At 35.2% G+C, this 24,329-nt stretch overlaps 1 protein-coding gene across 2 annotated transcripts; it reads left to right on the forward strand.

The window, feature by feature from the left end:
- Positions 1-4,691: 4,691 nt before the first annotated feature.
- Positions 4,692-24,329, forward strand: LOC111043361 (PR domain zinc finger protein 15). 2 transcript variants are annotated; one of them, XM_022328286.2, is made up of 2 exons: positions 4,692-4,818; positions 19,285-24,329. In XM_022328286.2, exon 2 carries the CDS (start codon positions 19,369-19,371, stop codon positions 22,210-22,212), a length of 2,844 nt encoding a protein of 947 aa, XP_022183978.2. In that variant the 5' UTR covers positions 4,692-4,818; positions 19,285-19,368; the 3' UTR covers positions 22,213-24,329. The 2 variants fall into 2 exon arrangements, with proteins under 2 accessions (XP_022183978.2, XP_039298361.1); XM_039442427.1 differs by lacking the exon at positions 4,692-4,818 and adding an exon at positions 5,133-5,256.

The following is a 24,329-nucleotide window of genomic DNA, read 5'->3' on the forward strand; positions in this document are numbered from 1 at the left end:
TCCTCCACCTCCTACTCCTCCACCCTCCTCCTCCTCCTCCTCCTATTCCCCCCTCCTCCTCCTAAACTTCACTATCTTCTAAATTTTGTTCCTAGCTTACAAGTATCCTACTAGCATTTTCATAAAAGATCTGAAATATGACCTGGCGGGTACTGTTTATCTACGAACTCTTCAAAATTCTCTCCAGAGGTATTCTCTTGCACAGGAATCGTGCAAACTCTTCTCGTTCTCTTTCTTCACGTTCACGTTCCATTTTTTCTTCTCGTTCCAAAACTTTTCTTTCAATTCTTTCGAATTCTTCTCTCTCAATCTTCTTCAATTCTTTCGAATTCTTATCTCTCAATCTTCTTCAATTCTTTCGAATTCTTCTCTCAATCTTCTTCAATTCTTTCGAATTCTTCTCTCTCAATCTCCTTCAATTCTTTCGAATTCTTCTCTCAATCTTCTTCAATTCTTTCGAATTCTTCTCTCAATCTCCTTCAATTCTTTCGAATTCTTCTCTCAATCTTCTTCAATTCTTTCGAATTCTTCTCTCAATCTTCTTCAATTCTTTCGAATTCTTCTCTCAATCTCCTTCAATTCTTTCGAATTCTTCTCTCAATCTTCTTCAATTCTTTCGAATTCTTCTCTCAATCTCCTTCAATTCTTTCGAATTCTTCTCTCTCAATCTTCTTCAATTCTTTCGAATTCTTCTCTCAATCTCCTTCAATTCTTTCGAATTCTTCTCTCAATCTTCTTCAATTCTTTCGAATTCTTCTCTCAATCTTCTTCAATTCTTTCGAATTCTTCTCTCAATCTTCTTCAATTCTTTCGAATTCTTCTCTCAATCTTCTTCAATTCTTCGAATTCTTCTCTCAATCTCTTCAATTCTTTCGAATCTTCTCTCAATCTTCTTCAATTCTTCGAATTCTTCTCTCAATCTTCTTCAATTCTTTCGAATTCTTCTCTCAATCTTCTTCAATTCTTTCGAATTCTTCTCTCAATCTTCTTCAATTCTTTCGAATTCTTCTCTCTCAATCTCCTTCAATTCTTTCGAATTCTTATCTCTCAATCTTCTTCAATTCTCTCGAATTCTTCTCTCTCAATCTTCTTCAATTCTTCTTTTTTATGATGAGTTTTTGATAAGCAAGAGCCGGTGCATGATGTCATGGTTCACAGCAGGCCATGCTAAGAAATATAGAAATTAAGAATATAATAATATAGAAATTTTCCTTTTGAGACGAGAGAGAGACAAGGCTGGACGTGACAGGTTGCAGTGCAGATTTTGTACGTTGAAAATTTCTGAGAAGCAAACTGAGATCTACCTGCCTTCTGAGAGAGATATAAGGCTAGGCGTGACTGGTTGCAGTTTAGATTTTGTAAATTGAAAATTTCTGAGGAGCAAACCGAGATCTACCTGCCAAAGAGCTAAGATTCCGTATCATGGTCATCTTTTTAAGGGAGACAGTCTTCATCCGAGCTTATATTCGTAAAGTTGAGGTCGTCCAACGCTAATCAGTTTAAGTTCCTCCCTAGAACAGCTGAATCAATTATTTTCTACTCCATCTCCTTCAGTCTCATTTTCTCTCAATTCACTAAACTCGGTCATGATTAAACAAATCAGCTGTAAATTTCCATAAGAGAAATTCTTTTTCTCCTCAAAAAGGTTTATCCTGAAGTTTCTACAGTTATTCTCTTAGTAAACATAATTATTGTAAAGATGTTGACAACATACCTGCATCCTTTTATAAACTTCTATCACTCCCTATCATATCCTTATATCACTCATATTTTCAATTTTTTATTCCAAATGGCAGTTTTCCAACTCTTTGGAAACTTTTATTTATTTTTTCAGTTCCTAAAAATGATGATCCTCTACTTCAAAGGAATTTCGATCAATTAGTGTTGTCTTCTATCTCGAAGACACTGGAGAGATAAGTCCATGAACATGTAACAACATACTTATAATCTGTCAATTTTTTATACAAACCATTCTGGTTACCGCTCTTTTCTCATCAATAGCCCTGTTGAAGATCACTGATGACATCTGAAAAGCAATGAGTCATCGTTCCTTCACTCTCCTTGTCACATTTGATTTTTCAACGGCTTTTGATAATGTGTGTCATTCCATTCTCCTGCATAAACGTTCATCTCAATGCAATTTATCAATATCTCAACATTTAATCAGAAAGTCAAAACCGAAAACGAAACAAAACAAGCAAAAAATCAACATTACATTGACAATTCTCTAAAAAAATTACTTGATAATATTAACAATTCCAACATCAAAAACAACCCTCAAATTTCAATTGTTATATCAATTAATTAATAATCAATATTAAAATTTACATTGGTTTATATTAGCCTGGTTCAAGTCCTAATAGGTATTATCTATTCTGTCGTTTTCCTCATTCTAACCATTCTTTTTCTGATCCGTCCCGTTTTTATCTTTCATTTCTTGCACCCTCTAATAAACTTTCAGCGAATTCTTCATCAAAACTTTCTTTTATAATAATAAAATAAGCTTCTTCAATATGAATTTATATAATAGATATAATAGGAATAGATGACAATATTCTTTGTATGAGAATATTATATTTCTAGCATATACGATGTGATGCTATAAATATAGAGAAACGAAAACTATATTCGTTCATCTCTGTTATAAATTAACGGGATTGATGCTCTCACAGAAGATGTAAACATGTCTCAAATGAGAGATGAACGAAACAAAACATAATTGATGTCATAGAAATTCATCTATGAATCTATCTTTCCACTCTGTATATGTATTCGCAGTTGACAAACACTAGTATTATTGGCACAGTGTTGTAGAATATTTCCAAAGCTTCGAAATGACATCTGGTTGGAGGCTATAAGTCTCCCATGTTTGTATGCAAATTATTTTGGTCGTGACCTCTAATTGTTTGCTGAGCTGTTTTATCATCTCGTCGGAAAAATGGAAAGTGTAACAACACTAGTATTATTGGCACAGTGTTGTAGAATATTTCCAAAGCTTCGAAATGACATCTGGTTGGAGGCTGTAAGTCTCCCATGTTTGTATGCAAATTATTTTCGCTCTCTCAAAAAGAAAATTGAAGAGATTATTGGAAAAGTCGATAATCTGATTCAATCAGACCGTCGGTTAACAGTTCGTGAAATTGCTGAATTGTAGGAATTGACAAAAATCCTGGGTGGAAAATTGCATTAAAAAATTTCAATATTCACAAAGTGTGCGCGAAATGACGCCTAAATTTCTCTCTACTGAACAGAAAGAAGCTCGCGAATATCTTTCTGATTTGTTAAAAGAGAGTGGATTATGTTCCAATGGATTATGTCCATTGAAAATGACTAGAACTTTGACTCTTGCAAAGAGTTATAACATGTACTGAATCTTGGTTTTCCACTTATGACCGTCAAACTAAGCGCCAATCCATGTACAAACTGGAGGGCGTGTGATAGAAAAAGCGGCAAACTCCATGAAGGACCACACAGAAGAAGAAGTCCACTGCAGTTTTGAATAATGAAAAGTTTGCACAGATCATTCATTGTAGGGAGTAGAGAATGGTGTAAAACATAAATAAAGAATAGAAAACAAATAGAAAAATATGAATTGAAACCGAAATGTTTCGCAGCAATTATCCCGTTATTTTATAACCACACCTCGTACAGCGATTTGAAGTAAGATTGATAAGTGTGTATGCAAATAAATTAATATTAAACTGAGTTTTCCGTTACATTCTATCTGAATAAATTGGAATTAATGCAATGTTATTAGAGCTGTATGGAAATATATCTAATTCCATCAGATTACAGACTTTTCCAATAATCTCTCAATTTTCTTCTTGAGAGAGCGATTCAGACGTAAATCGTATTCGATGCCTCCACTGCCATCTTGGAAACACCAAAACTACTGAAAAGTCATGAATTTTATTAATATTTATATCCTTATATTCACAGGTGTAATAGGAAATCAGTTTCAGTGTCGCTTTTCCCGAATCTATAGTCAAATTTGTTGTTTTCTGTATGAATTATGTCTAATTGCTATCACAATTAGCATGTTGATTTGAAATCAAGAGAATCATTTATGTAATTAAATTGAAATTGAAAGTTTTCCCTCTTCAAGTTTTTGAAATAAATATTTGAATTAATGCAATAGAAATGGATCTATGTAAGGATTTTGTTTTGCTGGTATATTCAGCGCTTTGAAGTAAGATTGAGAGAGGTAAGCATGCAAAAGGAAATAAATTGAAATTATTGGAAAATCATATTTCCATTTGAGATAAATGAGTTAATGCATTTGAAATAAACAAATGTGCAAACATTATAGTGCTAGCATATTCAGCATTTTGAAGTAAGATTGTGAGAGAGAGAGAGTGTGTGTGATGGGGGAGAGAAATATGTAAGGAGGGTGGGGGTAGTTGTCGCACGCACTCCTCATTTAAACAAGTTTTGTATTGATTTTGTAGGCCGCTCCTCAGCCTCGGTTCGTACGCTTGTGAAAGGAGAGAGTGAGAGAGAGGTAGTGAGATTGTAAGTGTGCAAGAGTGAGCCTGCGCGAGGGGTGAGCTGCGCATACAATTCCTTGGCAGAAGAACTGGAAAAAAGCAATAAAATTGAATTTCATATCGTGTTTGCACTTGTGTGTGGAGCGGTGGTTGGGGGTGGGAGCAGAGCAGAGCACCCCATGTATATGACGTCACTCATCAATCGATACTATTCTTTGTGTTGCTGTCGAGGCTTGGGAGTGCCAGTGCGATCGCTGAAGGCGACAGTCGCCCTCTTAGCTTCGAGGTAGCAGCCTCCATCCGCGACTTCTTCAACACTACTACTGTCACGGTCAGTGTCATCTCTCATCTTAAATCACTACTTTATTCTCTCTATACCACTCTCTCCAATTACCCTACAAAAACAACAATTCACTCAACAATAATCTCAAAATTTTGAGGAACTATTTCAATTTTCCGCGCTCAATTTCCACCATCTTTGAATTTCCTCAAGTTTTCCTTCACCCTCCAACCACCCTCATAATCATATCCCAATCAAAATTTCACAATTTCTCTATATTTCAACAATATTTAAACAAACCCCCACACACCCCATCAGACACAGCCGGCGTGGTGTTTATGCTGTCACCATCTTACGACAACATCGAGTAAGAAACGCTTGCGTCAACAGAAGTGTCAGAACCGGCCGTGTGTTTGCTGCGTGCTCTGTGTTCTGTGTTCCTTCTAGACGTCGTTATCCTCACAATAACACTTCCATTAACATCACACGGTACCCACTTCACTATTATTCTATTTACTCATTCTCATTACTATTTATTACGTTCACCACCATTTCAATTTCATTGTCGTTGTGATTACAAGATTATCAAATATTATCGGTAGATGTCATAGAGAGGGAAACAAGTAGGCCTCCTTCAAAAATGGCGTATCTCATAAATTCGATTCTTGTCATACACTTATATGAATGTATCAATTCGATCTCGTGTCCTGTCATGTGTGTGAAGTGGATAACTGAATGTGTATTCGATTTAGCATGCAAATAGGATAACATAATTCAAATAGGATAACAGATGACATCTGTTAACATTCCATTTAGCTGCGGTTGAGAATTTCCACAAATACGGGATACAATATTTTACATTATTGATTTGTTGAGAATTTGAAGTGAAATGGTATATCATTGAAACTGATGTTATTCTAGTACAAATAATGACAAATCACATTCAAGAAAATGTTCAGTGGAAAAGTAGGTAACATTTAATACAGCTAAAACAAAACAAATAATATAGAATGATATGAATGACATCAAGAAATCCAAATTCCTTCCAATTTCTCTTCCAATAAATTTGGTAAATCAACAATAATGTAAAATTACGCACTGTGACATAATTCTTGTATGTTTCAATATTATTTGAGCTCGATCCCAACTATATCAAGCTGCATCCCAACTATATAATATAATGTATCATATCAACCAATCCCTATCATCCCTTCTTTATGAATTCAAATGAATGTTTACCTTCTCAAAAATATAAAAATAATAGACGACATAAAATGTAAAGATATTTGTTTTATAAAATCAATGATTTTCTCAAGAAGATACATTTCAATATAGTACGGTGCCTATTATTGTTGTATTGACTCAATCTTGATATCAAAATTACATTATGTAGGCTACTTGGTTGCTCTGAGTTGAATTGCTACTTGTATACTTCTGTTGTTGTTTATATTCCTACTTATATAGCAGGGTGTAAACTTGATGATCATTACTGTTAGTCATGATAACTTGAATTATTGATTTTTGTAGGGTTTAAAATGTTTCACTGGTTATTAAATTGTTCTGAACACTATAATTCTCTCCTATTCACATTCCACAATTAGTTGTTACTGATAATAATAGTTTTAAAACAAAAATAGGCTACTGTAGGAGCTTTTGCATAACACCAATTTGTTTGTCAATTCGATATTACATCCTAGGATTTTGATTGCATGCTATGTGTTGAATTTTAAGTAATTTCAATTGTTTTCAGATCAACTCTACAATGTAGACCAGTAAAAATTGTAGGGAATTTTTAACCGATTTTTTAAAAATAACTTGTACTACGATTAGAATCATGATTCTTGAATGATGATTGATTGTGATAATATTTGTAGAATTTTTAAAATTCATAATTATAGAATTATGTATAAAAACACTTCATTCACATGGGCTACTTTTCAAATTAATAAAACAATATAAAATCCTAAAGCAACCTTTATTTAAAAAAAAAACTATATTTGACAGAACATAACTTTACACAGGGTTAGAAAAGTCTTATGTCAAGTTTTAGAGGATGGCAAATTCTGAGGTCCATTCTCAAGTTTTGAGATTCTGGCTAGAGGTTGAAAAACAACTTTGATCTGTCAGCATTTCTCAAAAGTACCATCAACGAATCCCATTCAATCAAAGCTGACAATTTGAATTAAATTTCAATAAATGAGAAAGGCTTGTGTTTATCGTAATGCACGTAAAGGCACGTATCGTAATGAGGCACCTATATCATGAACAGTAGCCACGAATAAGATGTATCATTGTATCTCGCAGAGTCAACTGATATACATACATAATTCTTAATAAAACAATATAAAAATCTTAAAGCACCCTTTATTTTTAAAGAAACTTTAAAATATTTCAACAACTAGTTTCGGTGCATCGTCAGGTTAACCTGAAACTAGTTGAACTAGTTGAATCACCTGAACGGTGATCACTAATCATCATAAGCTAATAGGTATAGAAAAGCTCATCAAATACATATAAAGTTTTAATATGCAGATACTGATTGATCAATAAGTTGAAAAAATTGATTATTTCAACAAAAGTGTAATTTGTTGAGAAAAATGTATTTTATCAATTATATTATTGCTGATTGACAAAGTTCAAATATATATTGACACAAACTGTGGCTCAAAATCCATCGAAAGTCGAACGCACGTAGCAGAAGACAGACGGGGAAAAAGATCAAGTGCCGGCATGCAGACGTCAGCAGAAGGACGTCTGCTTTGTGCGTTGCAACATTCGAACACCTGCGCGAAGATATTTTTTCTCAGTCTGTCTGCAGACGGCTGTCTCCTGTTTGTAGCTGTGTGCGTTCACCTCTAGATGGACTTAGGATCACCGGTCAATACATAATTTGAACTTTGTCAATTAGTAAAGTAAATTCGTATGGCTTTTGTGGGTGGGGAGTCCCTTGCGGGAAGGTCCCACCGCCTGAATATATCATTTAAGCCGTCAATGGGCCTTACGACTGTCATACTTCAGCCGGGACCGACAATTTAGCGTGCCCATCCGATAACACCGGAGTGATCTGGTTAAAAACTTTTTGGTAATAAGAGGGTTTGAGCCCGGGATCTCTGTGCTGCTACGCAAGCACTCTATCCACTAGACCACGGATCACTCCTGTCAATTAGTAATAAAACATTGATAAATGCATGATGAAGTGTGCTTTCGCCGTTATGTGGGAACTCATAGGTACAGCTGAAGGTACACTCATGTGTTATTATAATCTTTACCATTACTTACGTACAAACTTGAAACTTTTTGGGAATGATATATGGAATCTTATTACGACTTGTGTGCATTTTAGCTTCACCGCTTCAAATATTGATTTAGGCTCTTCAGCAGCTGCACTTTCTAAAGGTGCGTACAGATATACGCTCCGCGAACATGAGCAATTCACTTTTAATCAGCTGACTATATCTGTATTTTTACAAAAACGGTAAAAAGCTTGGCATCAGCTGATTAAAAGTGAATTGCTCATGTACGCGGCGCGTGAATCTGTACGCACCTTAAGATGCACAAAATTGCTAAAAAGGAAATTGAATCAGGGTACACTACAACACTTGGCACTCTACTTTATCCTGTGTCATCCCTCGTAGTTCTTACTACTAATTTTTTTCATAACTCCTCGAGATTTACGTATTTTAAATTTTGGGGTTCAATGATAACAATTTTATAATTTTATTCGAAAACAATGTCAGCTTATCGATTTAATCATTGAGAAGAACATCGCCATCAAAAAAATGACAACAAACGTGACTTTTTCTGAGTGGACGTTGTTTCGTGTTTCGTATGTCATAGATACATTCCCGACCGATTCATCAAACTAACCCCCCCCCTCCACCCTTAATTTATATAATAATAATATCATTATTATAAATAATGGGGGAATCCGGTCTCACAAGGTGTCAAACTATCAAACGATAAACCGAAAAACTTCAATAAATAACAACCCTACTCCCTACTCCACCCTCCTCCATATATAGAGTTAGAAAGAGAGTATAATTATTATAATTTACTTAATCTTGTTATCAACGGTGGAACATTTATATTGATTCTTAGTTTTTCGAAAACAGAATCATTGTCGCAGTTTCTTGTAAAAGTATACTCGTGATCATAACAGAAAATTTTTAATAAATAACTGCCTACACTATTTTCAATGTTCAATTTTGTATTCATGCACGATTTCTCTCTCAATAGTGCACGTCTGAGTATAATTTTTCTCAAATTTCATACGTCAAACTTTGTTCAGGTAATAACAACATGCAGGCATAAAGTCATCATAAATCATAATTCTCTCTATATTTTCAAGTATGGGGCAGTGATTGTCCCAATGATTGAAATTATTATTATTATAGCTACTAAATAAACAATTCAAGACCTCTTTATATGGTTTGCAATAAGTTAATGATTGACTGCCAAGAAACTCTTTGCATGGATGTGATTAGTCTATATAATTTTATACAGTTTTGGACTTACTAGGATTTTGAATATAACTAAGTAAATATTTCCATATTGTTCTCCTATGGTCATATATTCATGAATGAGCATTATTTCGGTAACTTAGTTATATTTTTGAATCAATTGCAAGATATCCTCAAATTAAACATTCAAATCTAATTTGAAAAATCAGAAGATACTTGAAGAAGTTTTCTCATGTAATCTGTAATATCATGTCCTACTGATGAATTTATAGATAATAGATTATTTTTGTAGATTTCTCAAAACAGATGAGAATAATTATTGTTATCTTCCTGTTGGATAGTAGAGGATAATATCGTGTATGAATCAGATAGCAATATGTAATTTATATCTCATAATACATGGTTCCCATCAGATCACTGAAATTTCAACGCTTTACTTGGTCAGTTCTCAGATGGGTAACCATTTGAGTATTAGGGTTTGTGAGTAAGCCTACTATGATAAATTCCTTTGAATTTCTTCACATCACAATTTTCACGTTCAATTTGATTTTTGTGAACTATTTTCTAATATCACTATATCAATTTCATACGAGAGTTATTATATTTGTTTCATCACTAAAGATAACATTTTTCCGCAACCAATTATATTATTTGTGAATTATCTTCTTATTACCATACTAATTTCTTCGATCGCCAACACATAATGATTGAAAACTTTGATCTGTCAAAGTATGGAATTTAAACAGATCATTTTTGCAGAATGATAATAGAGTAATTGGAACATTAAAATGATACAGGCCTCAGAAATGATAATAGTCTATTATTGTATAGACTCTGTGCCGGTAGCACAAAAGCCGGTTGAATTTTAATTCCACGAGAACCAATCAGAGAAGCCGTATTTTCAAAAAAGCCTTCTCTGATTGGTTCTAGTGAAATTAATCACGGTTGAAATTTAACCGGCTTTTGTGCAACCGGGCCTCTGAGTGTGGGCTACTACGTTAACTGTAAAAGAATGTCAGTTTGTAGATGCTATATTGGAAAGTTCATAGATAAAGATACTGTATAGTGAGGTCCACGTTATAATGGCAATGGTATTGCTATCCTTGTCTATCATTCAACAAAGTGGATAGCACTATCTCGCTTTACTCTGTTGCCAGATCGTCTTTTAACAATGTAGAATTAATAAATAATTAACAAAATTTTTCATCCCAATTATGAAAATTCATTATGAAATTATTGAAAAATATAATTTCTTGCACAATAAAATATAATTGATTATTTTAAACGAGAATGACAGTTAATATTACATGAATAAAGCTGTATCAGCTACCGTCTATAGAAGACATCGACAAGACAGAGGATCGGCAACGTTTTTCTCCTATCTTTTTCCACTGCCATTATAACGTGGACCTCACTATAGCACCAAATAATGTACCGTATGTCTATGTCGATGTTGTACAGTCATGAGTTCTTTGAAAACCGCGAAAGTAGAAAAAATAATGTCTCTAACGTTGTTTTTTCATTCAATATAATTTATAAATGATATAGTTGCTAGAGTAGCAAAGACTTAACATATCCACAAATGGAAATGATGTATAATTGTACAGATAACATAAAAAACTGATTAAAAGTTGAAGCACAGCCATTTTAACTATTAGAATGGAGATTTTCACTGGCCAATAAGATTGCTTGTGGGAGGTGGCTCATAGACTGCTTGTTTTTGATTGGCTGAAGAGAGAGTTGTCGCACTGCGTTAATTGGTCAACAAATTTGGAAGAGAGAAGATTATTTTGTTGATCGAAGCTGAAGTTGAGCTGTGATAGTCAACGATCTATATATACTAACATTAGTATATATAGATCGTTGGTGATAGTAGGCTATTTCAATCCTCTCAAGAGTAAAATCTCTATAAAATCTAATTCACTTTTCTGAAGAGTACCTCTATAGAATCTTCACCAGCAGTAATAAAAATCATTCATGGAATTTGGAATCTATACTTTATACAGTAGGAGTAGATGATTTAGGGGGGGGGAAGAGATGAATAAGAGATCAACCCTGTATTGAGATTTCAGTTAGGCTTGAGTTTGAACTGATTGCTGAATGATTTTTGATAATAACATTGTGGATAATTCGATAAGCAGGCCTGGCCCCAAGGGAAGGCGGACCAGGCGGCTGCCCAGGGCGGCAGATTTTTGGGCGGCAAATTTCAAGAAACATAAAATTTAAAAATACAAATGAATGATAAATTCATAATATTAAATGTGAATAGTAAAATTATATAAGAAGCTTCTCCAAACTCATGCTAATGAAGACATATCTAAGATCAAGAATGTCCCAGGAACGTCTGAGTTGTCTAGCGAACATAAAATAGCTCAATCCCTAGATCTTGAAGAATTGGAGAAGGAATTTTCCTATAGTCAGGCTGCAATGTTATAGACCCTTTCAAAATTGTAAATTAGGATGTAATCGGGCTGAAATAATTATGCAGATTTTGTAAAGGTTAGATGGGTTCTACTTAATTAAACAGGTGTGTTAAACAAACTCGTATTGTAGCAATTGTAGTTTTAATCACTTAGCAAGTTAATATTATCTTGCAGTCTCTTGATTTAAAACTACCATCAACTACCATTATGTTTTCTTATTGTGTACCGTATCTGTTCAGAACATAAAAATAGTTCAATCAGATATTTTGTGTTACTGTTCCCCAATATTTTTATTTGTCAAATATTTATTTAAATGTCAATTTAAACTTAGACAGCTGATAACCTTCGGGTAAATTTTTAAGTAAACAATTAGATGGGATACCTGTGGGTGGTGGGGCGTTGGTTGCCGATTTCGCCCAGGGCGGCAAAGTCCCTGGGGCCGTGCCTGTCGATAAGCAATGTTAGAAGTCTTGAACTTTCTAGTAAGATGACTGATTCAATACACTCTATCATATTATTCCATGTTTGGCGATCCTCATTTAAAATTCTGTGAACTATTTTCATTCGGTTACCCATTATTACTATGCAGAGATCGCTCTTTCATGCAGAGAACCCCATAATTATGAACCAACCAATTTCAAGCGGGAACCGTTGGCTATTCATTAGTAATCTATACTATAATAAAGAACTGGCTTATACACGTACGGAATAGGAAAATTATGTTTGACGCATCATCACGTCTGTACTACTGAACTGATTAACTTGAAATTTTGCATATAGATTTTTAATTAACCGAGGATGGTTATAGGCTAATTTTCAATTCATCAAGATCTCATTACGTCAGGTTTTCAGTTTGTCAAGTTTTAAAATGAACCCTTGCGGAGCACGGGTTACCTGCTAGTATAAAATAATCCCTCTCATATTTTTTATTTGGCATGGTACTTATTGGTCTGGGAATAACCAAATGACAGGATTTCACACGTTTGTATTATTCAAAGTTTACTATGGGATGCAAAAAGGAAAGAATGTTTCAATGATTGTGGATTTAATCACTTGAAAATCACTCAGTTAAATCATAGAGAAACATTAGCGTAATTAGATATCCCATGGTATAGGGAATTTATGTCGCAACTTTTACTGTTATCTCAAGCCGATTACTGTCGATTATTGTAAATTTTTACTGTTTCGTTGAGGTGAGAGTGTATGATCGACTACCAGCGTTACACAGCTTCATGGGAAAGAACTAAGTGAACTATCGGCTTGGGATAACAGTAAAAGTTGCGACATTAACGCCCTATGCCATGGGATATCTTATGCTATATAATATATAATATTATACTTATGCTATCGTTTCTCTATGGTTAAATTCACAATACAGATGAAACTACTGTGACTACAATCCCAGCTACAAGAATGCATAGTTTTCATGACTTATTACAAAGTTAAGAAAACAAGTAAGTAATCTTTGCCTGTGACAAAGGATTTTCCTCGTTAGAAAAGTAGTAACATCCTATTGTTTTATTTCCAGTAGGCCTACAGTATTAATAATTGATAGTGACAACAATGTTGTGACAGTACTATTAATACAGTAGAATAACGAAATTATTGGCAATTGTAATGAATGCTCCAATTGCAATTTCAACAGACCTGTCCGATCGAACTTGTTAACCGTTATTTTATAAGGCTCTACCAGCTTAAATATTTAATAGAGGCAATTAGAAATTCCAAGTTCACAGACCTCATCGACAGTATGCAAGCCAAGTCAAAGTTACTTTTAAACCGTGTAATTGTTATACAGTGTGATTGAAATGGGTTCTACGAAGTTTGAGCATTGCAATTACTATAAATATTTAATAAGAGCGGAGCATTATTATTTATATTTCAAATGTTAGCGTGCTTTCACAAAAGCGAAATGTAAAAGTCAAACCCCTAGTTATGCTTTGAATAGAATCGATGAAAAATGGAAACGTTCGCTTTTTATTACGATTGTGCTCGTCACGCTAAAAATGGAGTTGACGATTCTCTGTCCCTCCCTTCAGTCTTAACAATAAAAGCACCCCCCTAATCACCCGCATAGACGACGCATGTCGCTGCCCCCTCCTATCTACTCTCTCTCTTGCTCTTTACTTCAGCCGGCTGAATCCACCCCAAAATGTAGCGTTATTAGACTGCACAGTTGATCCTCTCACCGAGATCTGCTACGTCATAACGTACTGCACACTACTCACCGCCTACAAATATATTGATTCGCGTCATCTCTCTTCAACTACAAAACTAGGTTTTATTATTCGTCAATCTTCTGTTTCCATTTGGAACCTTCTGTGATTCAGCGAAACAACGCTGGTCTACTTTTCATATTCGTTCTTTCTACGAAACATTGATCTCTGTAACTTTTCTAAACTTCATATTATAGTTTAATTATTATATTATCACTTGTCCATTCGATTCCAATGATTGAATGAAAATTCTAGGCTACATAAACATTACTTATTTAGTTTCCATTAATTTGTGCTCTGTAGGAAAAAGTATTCTTTGTAATTATTATCAAACGAAAAAAATATTATTAAACGAATTTCCATCTAGCTGTTTACCCTGTTGTGAATATTTGCAGTAGCAGAAGTCTTCGGGGTGATTTACAGCATTTAATTGGGATTTTCGTATAATAATTATTATTCATTAATTGGCATTTGAACAAATGCAACTTCCAATTTATTGCCATCTGTATTCTTTTTATTTTTTAATCTTAGTTATTCTGTTAAAACTAGCATAGTTTAATGATTGCCCTAATGGATCATCGTCAATTTTTGTGATTGAATGAAGATATTGAGACAGGAACATCACTTACCGTACTTAGTTCTCACATATTCGAATTCTGTACAAACAATTCCTATGATTTATTAAAAGCTCTTCAATGATAGTCCCAATAGAATATCGTGGATTTCTGCGATTGAGTGAGAATGTAGCTAAAATGATGTGAGGACACCGAAACTTCAGTTTCCTACTAAGATTTTAGATTCCAGTAGTCCTATGTCACGTGCCCCCTGCCCCACCCCTATACCACAGTTTTTGAGCTGAATCAATCCTTTCAACAAGAATGTGTGTCTTTTATCGAATAAAACTACAATAAAACAAGATCAACATCTTTGATTACTACGTATGTGTGTGTATACGTCTACTTACAACGTAACAACATACTACAATAATCCAAAATAGGGTTGATTTGCTCACATATATTCCCGTATAAATAGGTTCTCATAATTAATGATTATCATGTACATACGTACATGTCCTCCGTTGTGTTTCTCAACATTTCTCAATCGTCTATAATAAGTTGGATGCGCCGTGAATTATTATCTAGAAAGCGTCGTTTGGTCTTATTCAAGCCAAAAAATAAAAATTCAGAATATTCTATCATAAAAAACTGCGAGTGCAAAAACTTTTGATTTTAAATTTTGACCAGAAAACTGTGCACATGATTTCAAATAAGGGTCTATTGTGCCGGTATGGGTTCAGATCACAAATTAAACGCAACACATTTACAGGATGCACTTAGATTTGATTAGAATTCATAGTCTACCCTAAATGCAATAGGCTATCATCATTGAACATGCTTCAATTTCACCATGGAAAAGCATAATAGTAGATTGGAGTTGTATTTGATTTTACTCAAACTCTGATATAACATTTTTCCTTATTGTCTGTTCATGAATGATGTCCTACTAACATTTGGTAGATTATTCCTCTAGTTCGCATGGGAGGAGAGTCACCCTTCTCTTTCCTTCTCAATTATCTACAATAATTGTTTAAAAGGGGAAGGACAACCCTTTGAACGGCAGATAGTGAATGGTTGGACTGTCGGATTTCAAATGTTAAAAATAAGAACAAATCAACCCACAGCCGAAAGAAGTACCAGTTTTCTCTTCAAATAATTATTGCTATTTGGATTCCACGGAAACACCAATCAAAACCATTTTAAAATATCATGTCACTTTAAAATTATCAATACTTTTTTCGTCGTATCCCACGTACAAGCAAATAGAACTATCGTTAAAATAAATATCATCTTCTATTTTCAATCATATTTCATATTTTTCTATTTTTTGGATCATATCCTCGATAATTTCATTGTTTATTAAGGGTTTCCCATACTGTTTATTATTGTTATGGTGTATCCTGATTGCTATAAAAGTGCTTGATATCAGCAAATCTCCCAAATGTTAGTAGGTCATTATTTATGAACTGTTAAATAGGCACTTGAAAAGTGTACTTCTATCACTGGGAAACGTGTTTATCACTAAAGCTGTTTTCTTCACCCTAGCTTCATTTCTCGTTTCCCATATTTGTTTTCCATCATCAACTCTAACTCTTTCATTAATAAATGATATCAGAGCTTGATATCAGCATACCTCCCAAATGTCAGTGGGTCATTATTTATAAGCTTTTGAATATACAGTACTAATGTAGGATCTTATATTTCAAAATAAGACTCCTAATTCACTTCATAAGCTTCCGTATATTTTCATTGAGGTATCATTATTATTTGAGCCCATTTTAATGACTGAATGTTTACTTTTGCCAAATTTGTTATTTCAACGAATACTATTTTAAACACATGATAATGAAATCACGTATGTTATTGTATTTACCATAAACTAGAGTTCAACCACACTGGATAATAACTTGCAAAATAAATTATTTCCCACTCTAATATACACCACTGTCTTGAATTGTATATTTCCATTTAAGGGTTTATCACTAAAATTTTCTTCACCCTAACTTCATTTCTCGTTTCCCATCTTTATTTTCCAACATCAACTCTTACTCTCTGACTCTTTCTTAGTTTCTTTTATAACTCCCACTTTTCCTACCAGGAAATCCATTCTTCATTCATTCTACTCTTATTCCTTGCATCCTTTTCTGCTTCTCCACTTATACCACACTCGATTTTCACAAATCTTCTGAAAGCTTTGTTTAATTGATACTCTTCGGGCCAGTTGATGAGTTCTGATTTTTCTAGACTCGGGTTTTCTTAAGCTCGGGTTTACTGTAGACCGAGACGATGAAATCGGGGAGATGAGCTGCGGCGTAGCCTCGCTAAAACTGGAGTTCTGCGAAACCAAGCCTTTCAATTAACTCTAACAATTCACAGAATCTTGTGTTGGTATCTTAGCAACAGCCACTCCGCACTCCGCACCTGGCTTGTCTGTCAATAATTATGCCGTCACTCTTCGGTGTGCGTTTTGGAACAACCCTTACTACTTGTTACTTATATCGTGCTTGTTACTTGTGAGTTACTATCGTTAGTTACTTGTTACTCTGAGGGTCGTGCCAGGTACATCAAGAGTATAGTTGGAGTGCGATGAACAATTATACTGTTGGAATATCTTCTGAAAGGTCAAATGATTCAATATGGAACCTATCAAGTAAATCAAGTAGATCATTAAAACAGTAAATAGGTCATTGATTTAATTATACTGTATGATTTGAATCCTTTCACATGTTCTCAAATAATGTATTATTTCTTTTGTTGTTGGTTATCCATCTTGTTTCCACTATTATTATCACTATTAAATTTTATAAAACTTTAAAGTGAAAAAGCACTCACATTATTTGATGTGGCGACGTCCGTTTCGTGCTGGTATCGCACATTTTCAAGCCAAACAGGAACTGAAGTTTTTAAGGTTATGAGGGTGAAATTTGGTGGGTGTGGAGGGGAGTTTTGGTGGTATTATTTCTATTCAATTAGTGACTTGATCAGACTTTTATTGATATCGCTTTCATTGTTAGGCGAATTCATGTAATAATATCGGGGCACCGAGCTTCGCTCGTTATTTTTATCTATTGATAAACAGAACACAATTCTCTAAAATAATCGTGTTTATATTTCACAGCTGGCTATATATCATCTTATGAATTTCGGGGATGCGATATTTTGATTTTTCACATACTCACTCACTCACTCACTTTTTTACTATCCACAGCTGTTTCAGCCAAGGATGAATTATCCTTTTAATGTCGTTCAGCGAGTTTCCCCAAGGATGAGACCTAGTGCAATCGAATTTTTATATCATAAACCTACTATGTTCCAAATTTCGTGAAAACCGTTTTCGAGATCCGTTGAAGATAAATAACCAGATATAAAAATATATACAGAAATTTCTCGCTTAATATAATAGGATTCATAAAATGAGTATGTGTTATGATAAGATATCATTGATTGGTATCTGTATAAAATGTCAGAAAACTATAACAGTATTTTAGGAACAATGCCTGTTACATTCGTATCCATATCTCCTACTAAATCGAAACGATAACGAGATTTGACTCAACGAGATTTGATTAACGAGAGAATTGACCCAATCCCGGACTTAAACCTTTGGTAGGTTTAATTTGGATCTAGTACGAGACCTCAGTTCGTATCGTATTTGCGCTTGAGCCTTAGCTCATCACCGCACAAGTTTATCTTGTAGACGCGACTTGAACTCTCGCTGAGCTCATAAACCCAACTTTTTAGACTGTGGAGTTTTCCCTCCGATAATTGCCAGAAGATTACCACTCATGCCATATTTTCACTCATTTAATTTTTTTGTAAAAACTACGGTTGCCAAGAAATTGTTTCTTTTTGAAAGGTCAGCAGTCACCTCATTTATCCATGGTCATATTGATACTTGAATATTACGTTATATCCATATACTGGTAGTTCTGTGAACAGTAGACCTCTCGCAGTTATAACCCACAGCCTCCTCTAACACTTTCCTTCAGAGTAAAATCTGTCCTGTCGTGTAGTGTCGGCGAGATAATATCGGTGTGAAAACAGCTAATGACTAATTGGGTTGGTATCGACAATGCTAACCATCTGCTGTAAACAAATACTACTAACTGTCGCCAAAAGCTGATTTCCTACAGAACATACTGTCATCTGGTCAGCCCGAGTTGAAAGAGAGAGTGGTCGCGAGAAAATACTATGTTACTTTGAATTATTAATTGCGTGCGTCATAACATGCAATTAATAACTCACTCGACATCTCATTATCATGAATAATTTTATAGTCTGATTTTTACAGTTTTATATTATTGAAGTATGGAGGAAACTCCTTTTCCTTCAATAGCATCCTTAATAAATAACATTTTAAAAAACCTTACATATACATACGCGCGATTCAAAAAGGAACATTCTTGTCGAATTACATGAAAATATATTGCCGCGTTTTGCCGTGAATGCGGAGCAAACATACATTCATGAAGATGAATGCAAAACCGTCGACTTAAATCTTGGACTTCACTTCGCTCGGTCAATTATGATGCATAGGATTTCTAGTACCCTTTTATAACTTTCTTCGAGAGACGAGTAGTTTCGGGTATGCATCACAGTCATTATCAAGTGTCAAAATGTGATGTCAATATCCGAAACTAGTCGTGTCTCAAAGAAGATAATGAAAGGGTATTAGTAATTCCGTGTATTAGAATTTTCAAGTAGCCTTATTGAAATGAATGAGTATATTATACTGAGTATTTAACATATACATTTTATATGATGTAAATGTGATTGACGTTGGTAGTTGACGCCACAGATTGATACTAATTTCATATTGAATAGATTGATTTATTAATATGAAGTGATTGTCATGTTGCAGGTGATTGCAGCGATAGAAGCAGTCCATTTGCTGTAGATGCAGAAAGCAGAGAAAAGGAGCTGCGGCTCGAGAGTAGTGCGGTAGATGGCATCCTCGGCGATCCAGATGCTGTCTCTGAGCGCGTGTTTGAAGCAGAACTCGAAGATGACCATCTTGGACCTGGCCTGCATGCCTGCTGATGCCACCGACCACTCAGACACTGAGACGGATGCAGCGCGAAGGAGAGATTGTATGTCCGAAGGTGACGACGATGTCGACAGAGCTGGTCAGGTCAAAAACAGACGAAAACAGGCGAGACCAGTGAGAATTGCTTCAACTGAATCCGAATCAATTGCTGGCGAAAATACTGATCAACCAAATCAAAATACTCCAGTAGCAACAACAGCAGCAGAACGATTCCCGTTTTTCCCTATTGATTTATCAGCCAACAATACCACCGCGAGTGAAAATGCCTTCTTGGATAATTATCTGAAAGCACAGCAAGCATCATGTGCAGATAGTTTGATGTTCGGAGGCCTCTACCAGCCGGCAACTTCCACACCAAGTAAATCTGTAACTGCGGTTCCAACTCCTCCTCCACACTCCGTCTCACCCATCCGCATATTCAACCCTGAAGCATTCTGCGATCTGTGCAACAAGGAATTCTGCAACAAATATTTTTTGAAGACACACAAAGCTAATAAGCATGGCATTTATGCCGATGTCAGTCAAGCAGCTTTTGATTCGTTGCCACTTCCTTTGCCGCTGCCATCTCTGCCCTTCTCTTCAATCACAAATACTGTTCATCTGAACAGTGGAGGCCAGACTGTGCCTGTTGCCTGCGCCAGAGTCCCCAGCAAAAGAGACAAATCTCCATTTCTTTCGGTTGGTCCATCTGCGAATTCTGCTGTAGCGAAGAGTTTGACTAGTACCAATGGGTCAAAAGCCTTTTGTGATGTTTGTCGACGTGAGTTCTGTAACAAATACTTTGTTAGACGTCACAAAGCAAAGATTCATGGAATAGTTGACTGCTCAGAGAATGGTGATAGTGTTGAACAGAGAAATCAACTTGTGAATGGCATCAAATCATCAAATACTGATAATGAGAAATCAGAAGATGCTGATTCACACAAACCTTGGGCTCTGCCAAGACCAAGCTCCAATTCTTCATCGAGCTTACACCAGCCAGATAAAGAAAATAAAGACCTGGCATCTCACACAATGTTCCTAGAGAAATCACGGCAACAGTCATGTTTCTCATTTGTAATAGAGAAAGAGACTGATTCTGATCGAAATCAGACACCCGAAGGAGTTCCTGTAGCTATTAATTCTACTAATTTTCAGTCCTGGTTTAATGGAAATGTGAATGTGAATGGTATGAAGAAAGATTCAGATGGAATGAGTGAAAAATCAAAGAAGTCAGGATCTATCAACGTTGAAGCATTTTGTGATATTTGCTGTAAAGAGTATTGTAACAAATATTTTTTACGTACCCACAAGATGAAAAGTCATGGTATCATGCCAGCTGATTTTGAAAAAAAGGAGGAGCGTTTCACAGTTAATGAGAATGTAATTGATCGTTCATCACCTCTGAATTTGATAGTTGGTGATCAAAAGAATGAGAGGCGAGAAACTATTCAATCAGATTTGGAAAGTAGAGAAATATTTTGCAATGTATGTAATACACCCTTCAAGTCCCTAAGTTCATTGAATACTCACATTTCTCAGTTTCATAGCCCAGAATTGAAGCGGCAGACAGAGAATGGCAGCTTTGTAAAGGAAGATCATAACAACAAAACTCACATCATAAACTCTCAGGTGGAAACCAGTTTACAACCTGTAATAAATAAAAATTTCAATCGAGATGAGAAGAATGTGAGATTGAATGATTTCCAAAAGATGCATTCAATGATGTTGAAAATGAACTCGAATTGCAATGAGGCTGGGCTTTGTGAATTATGTAATAAAGATTTTGGACAGTCTCCATATTTGGAATTGCACTTGGTTGAAGAGCATGCTAGTTTACTTGAAGAAATGACTGTAGCAGCTGAAGAGGATAATTCCAATTCACAAACATTATTTATGGGAGGAAAATTCAACTGCAACTATTGTCAAATGTCATTTCCTTCTTCTCAATCTCTCAATGAACATGTATTTGAGTCTCATCCAAATCCGACCCAGCAACTTATTAATCACAATGATTCACCTATTAATAAAGATAATGAGGAGACATCAAAAGCAGAACGAGTTGCTTCATCACTTTTTTCATTGGGAGAAAGTCAAACTACACCGACAAGCAGCTTTTGTGAGATATGTAGGAAAGAGTTGTGTAATAAGTATTTCATGAAAACACATATGCAACGAATGCATGGTATATCAATCGAGAATGGAGCACAGATTGGAGGAGTTGTATGTGACATTTGCAACAAAGAGCTTTGTAGCAAGTACTTTCTTCGAGTGCACAAGCAGAACTCGCATGGAATTGTCGAAGAAGCAGTTGGTTTAGATCTGTCAAGGAATCGGTCGCCTGACACCGAGGACCGATCACTGCTGCCAATGGAGCACGCTGATCCAGCTTGTGACAGGTATTGGAGACACTTTGACGAGGTGTGTCCCGTTTGCAGTCGGCGCTTCAGGAGTGCCAAGTGGTTGAGAGCACATCTGCTGAGTGAGCATGCGGAAGAAAGCAAGGAGTCGAAGCCGGAGTCTCTGGCAGAAGCTGTGCTGAGAGTGCGTCGATCCCTGGAGCGGGTGGCTGATGCTGGAGATGTACCCGCCTGCTACTCTGTACCCCGCAGTCGCACCGCTTCCAAGTCTCCCATCATGCAGCCATTTGTCCTGGGACCTGACTCTGGTGCAGACCCCTTCCTCTCCTCTGTCGTCTACCTGCCTGTCAGCGAGAAACTCAGCTTCCCTGTCACTGCTTCTTTCAAGCTGACACCCACATAGTAGTAGAAGCTCCGCGACCAACTCACTCTACATTCAACCACTTGTAAGTTTTCTAGATGACTGTCAGCAGAAAGGTGAGTGCTCATTTACAAAATTCTTGTCAACTTGCGGGAATGTTCTTCTCAGAATGGAACGTGTTAGCTACAGCTGTGATTTATCCAACTGGAGATTTAAGATGGATGTTTGCATACTGGTCAGTTAAGCATATCGAATTAAAATCGCATAACCGCATTTACCTCTTTCAACTAGTTATATAATGAACATATGATGTACATAAATGAAAGTATTTATTGTAAGGTATAAGGTCGAAGATAGCCAAGTAAAATGAGGAAAATTATATTATATATGAATATATATTATGGTAATGATATTCTGTAATGTTGTTGGGGAAAAATCAAATTGTGTAAATTTCTGCTTATTGTTACCTGTTGTTGTACAATTTGAAGCTTCCAAAATTATCTGCCCAATCACACTGAGCTTAGAAAAGAACTAGATCATCAAACCGCACACCGTACTGAAAGGCTGATCTCCCAAAATATCTAGTGAGTCCAATAATTGACTCTCAATAGTTTATCTAATTTCAAACTTACCTATTATTTATTGATTACTCAACAATTTCCAGTGATAAAATACAGTATACTTTAGGTCTATGTCAAGTAGCTTTTTACAATTCTATTCATAAGTTAAAAATCATCTACCAGTATCTGCTAAATTTTGAATCGCAAGTTGAGACGATCATAACAACTTAGTATAAGTATCATTAATGACCACATTAAAGTTGAGATAAACTTATTCGATCCGTTGATTCATTAATCATCTATTCGATTGGAAACTAGGGAAATCTCAGTAACCACTTTCCAGTGCCAAAACATATCAGTAAGTGAATTTAATCTTTCACTAAACTAGTACTCATATTGAATTTCAAAACGTTTAAGATCTCAAAGCTCAAACTAAACTATATTATAATGAATGTGAAAATGTCTTTGTAGAAAAATTAATAGTTCTTTTATGCGAAGTTTTGATTTGAGAGGAGAAAATTACATTCTGGCTTTGAATTGGATTCTAGCCTCAACTTTAAGCTTTTAATTAATTAATTTTTTAAACTCTTTTCTTAACTTTTCAGAATGTTCTCTCCACAATGGCTACCATAACAAACACTTTTCAATTGCCAGAGAGTTATTGTGAACTCAGCAATGATTGTACTGTATTTCTTACTGAAAAATTGATAGATTATAATTCACAAAAATTGACAGTCTCTTTCGATAGATTATGGAATTGATTATTATCTTTCCTTCAGCTAGTTCCGTTCTGGAAATCATCGTTCATTTCTAAGCACTCTGTGATTAGGGAAACGTTAATATTAGAAAATAGTAGTGTAAGTAATTAGAAAAATCAACAATATCTCTACTGAGATGGGTTTCTGCCCATAACATCAAAGTAGAAATGGGAAACGTCAAAGAAATGATAAGAAAGTTCAAAAGCGATTGTTTTTCATAATCTTGAATATTAGAGAAAGCGTGTTCCACTTCTACCTATTGATTTTGCTTTTCTGACCAAGATATTCCATGAACGATGCCTTGTAAATTATGTAAATTTTTTTTAGTAAATAAAACGGCACAATGTAATATGCTATTGAAGACTGAGTCATCTAATGTGATTCTTAGAGTGCCGACTACAACCTTCATATTATTTTATAAACATAGGTGATATTTACAAAAGTTCCTAGCGAGCCTTGATACTCTGAGAACAATTGTGTGACGCTCAAAGTGTGTAACATTAATCGTAAAAAGATTTTGTTGACGTTAGCTAGAAGGACTTGTTCAGATGCACTTACAGGCTGTCCTTATCGTGCTCAGGGTCTCATTTGACAGTACAATGGCAGAAAAGTAATGACTGTTTTCTGGTTTTGAAAGTTAGTTGGGCTAATTCAGTCAGTGTTCATCCCCACTATGATCTCTGTACTAGAAGTGATAGAGGAGTACTACTGAATTGGTCACTGTATTCTTAGACAATAGTGATTGGTGTTAAAACTCGTTTAGACAATATGGTTCTACATGTTTATACAAAAGTCGAGAGCTAGGATACCCCGGCTCTAATCAAATTCAGGGATAAATTCA

This window comes from Nilaparvata lugens, chromosome X (assembly GCF_014356525.2).
Source record: "Nilaparvata lugens isolate BPH chromosome X, ASM1435652v1, whole genome shotgun sequence".
Taxonomy (NCBI): domain Eukaryota; kingdom Metazoa; phylum Arthropoda; class Insecta; order Hemiptera; family Delphacidae; genus Nilaparvata; species Nilaparvata lugens.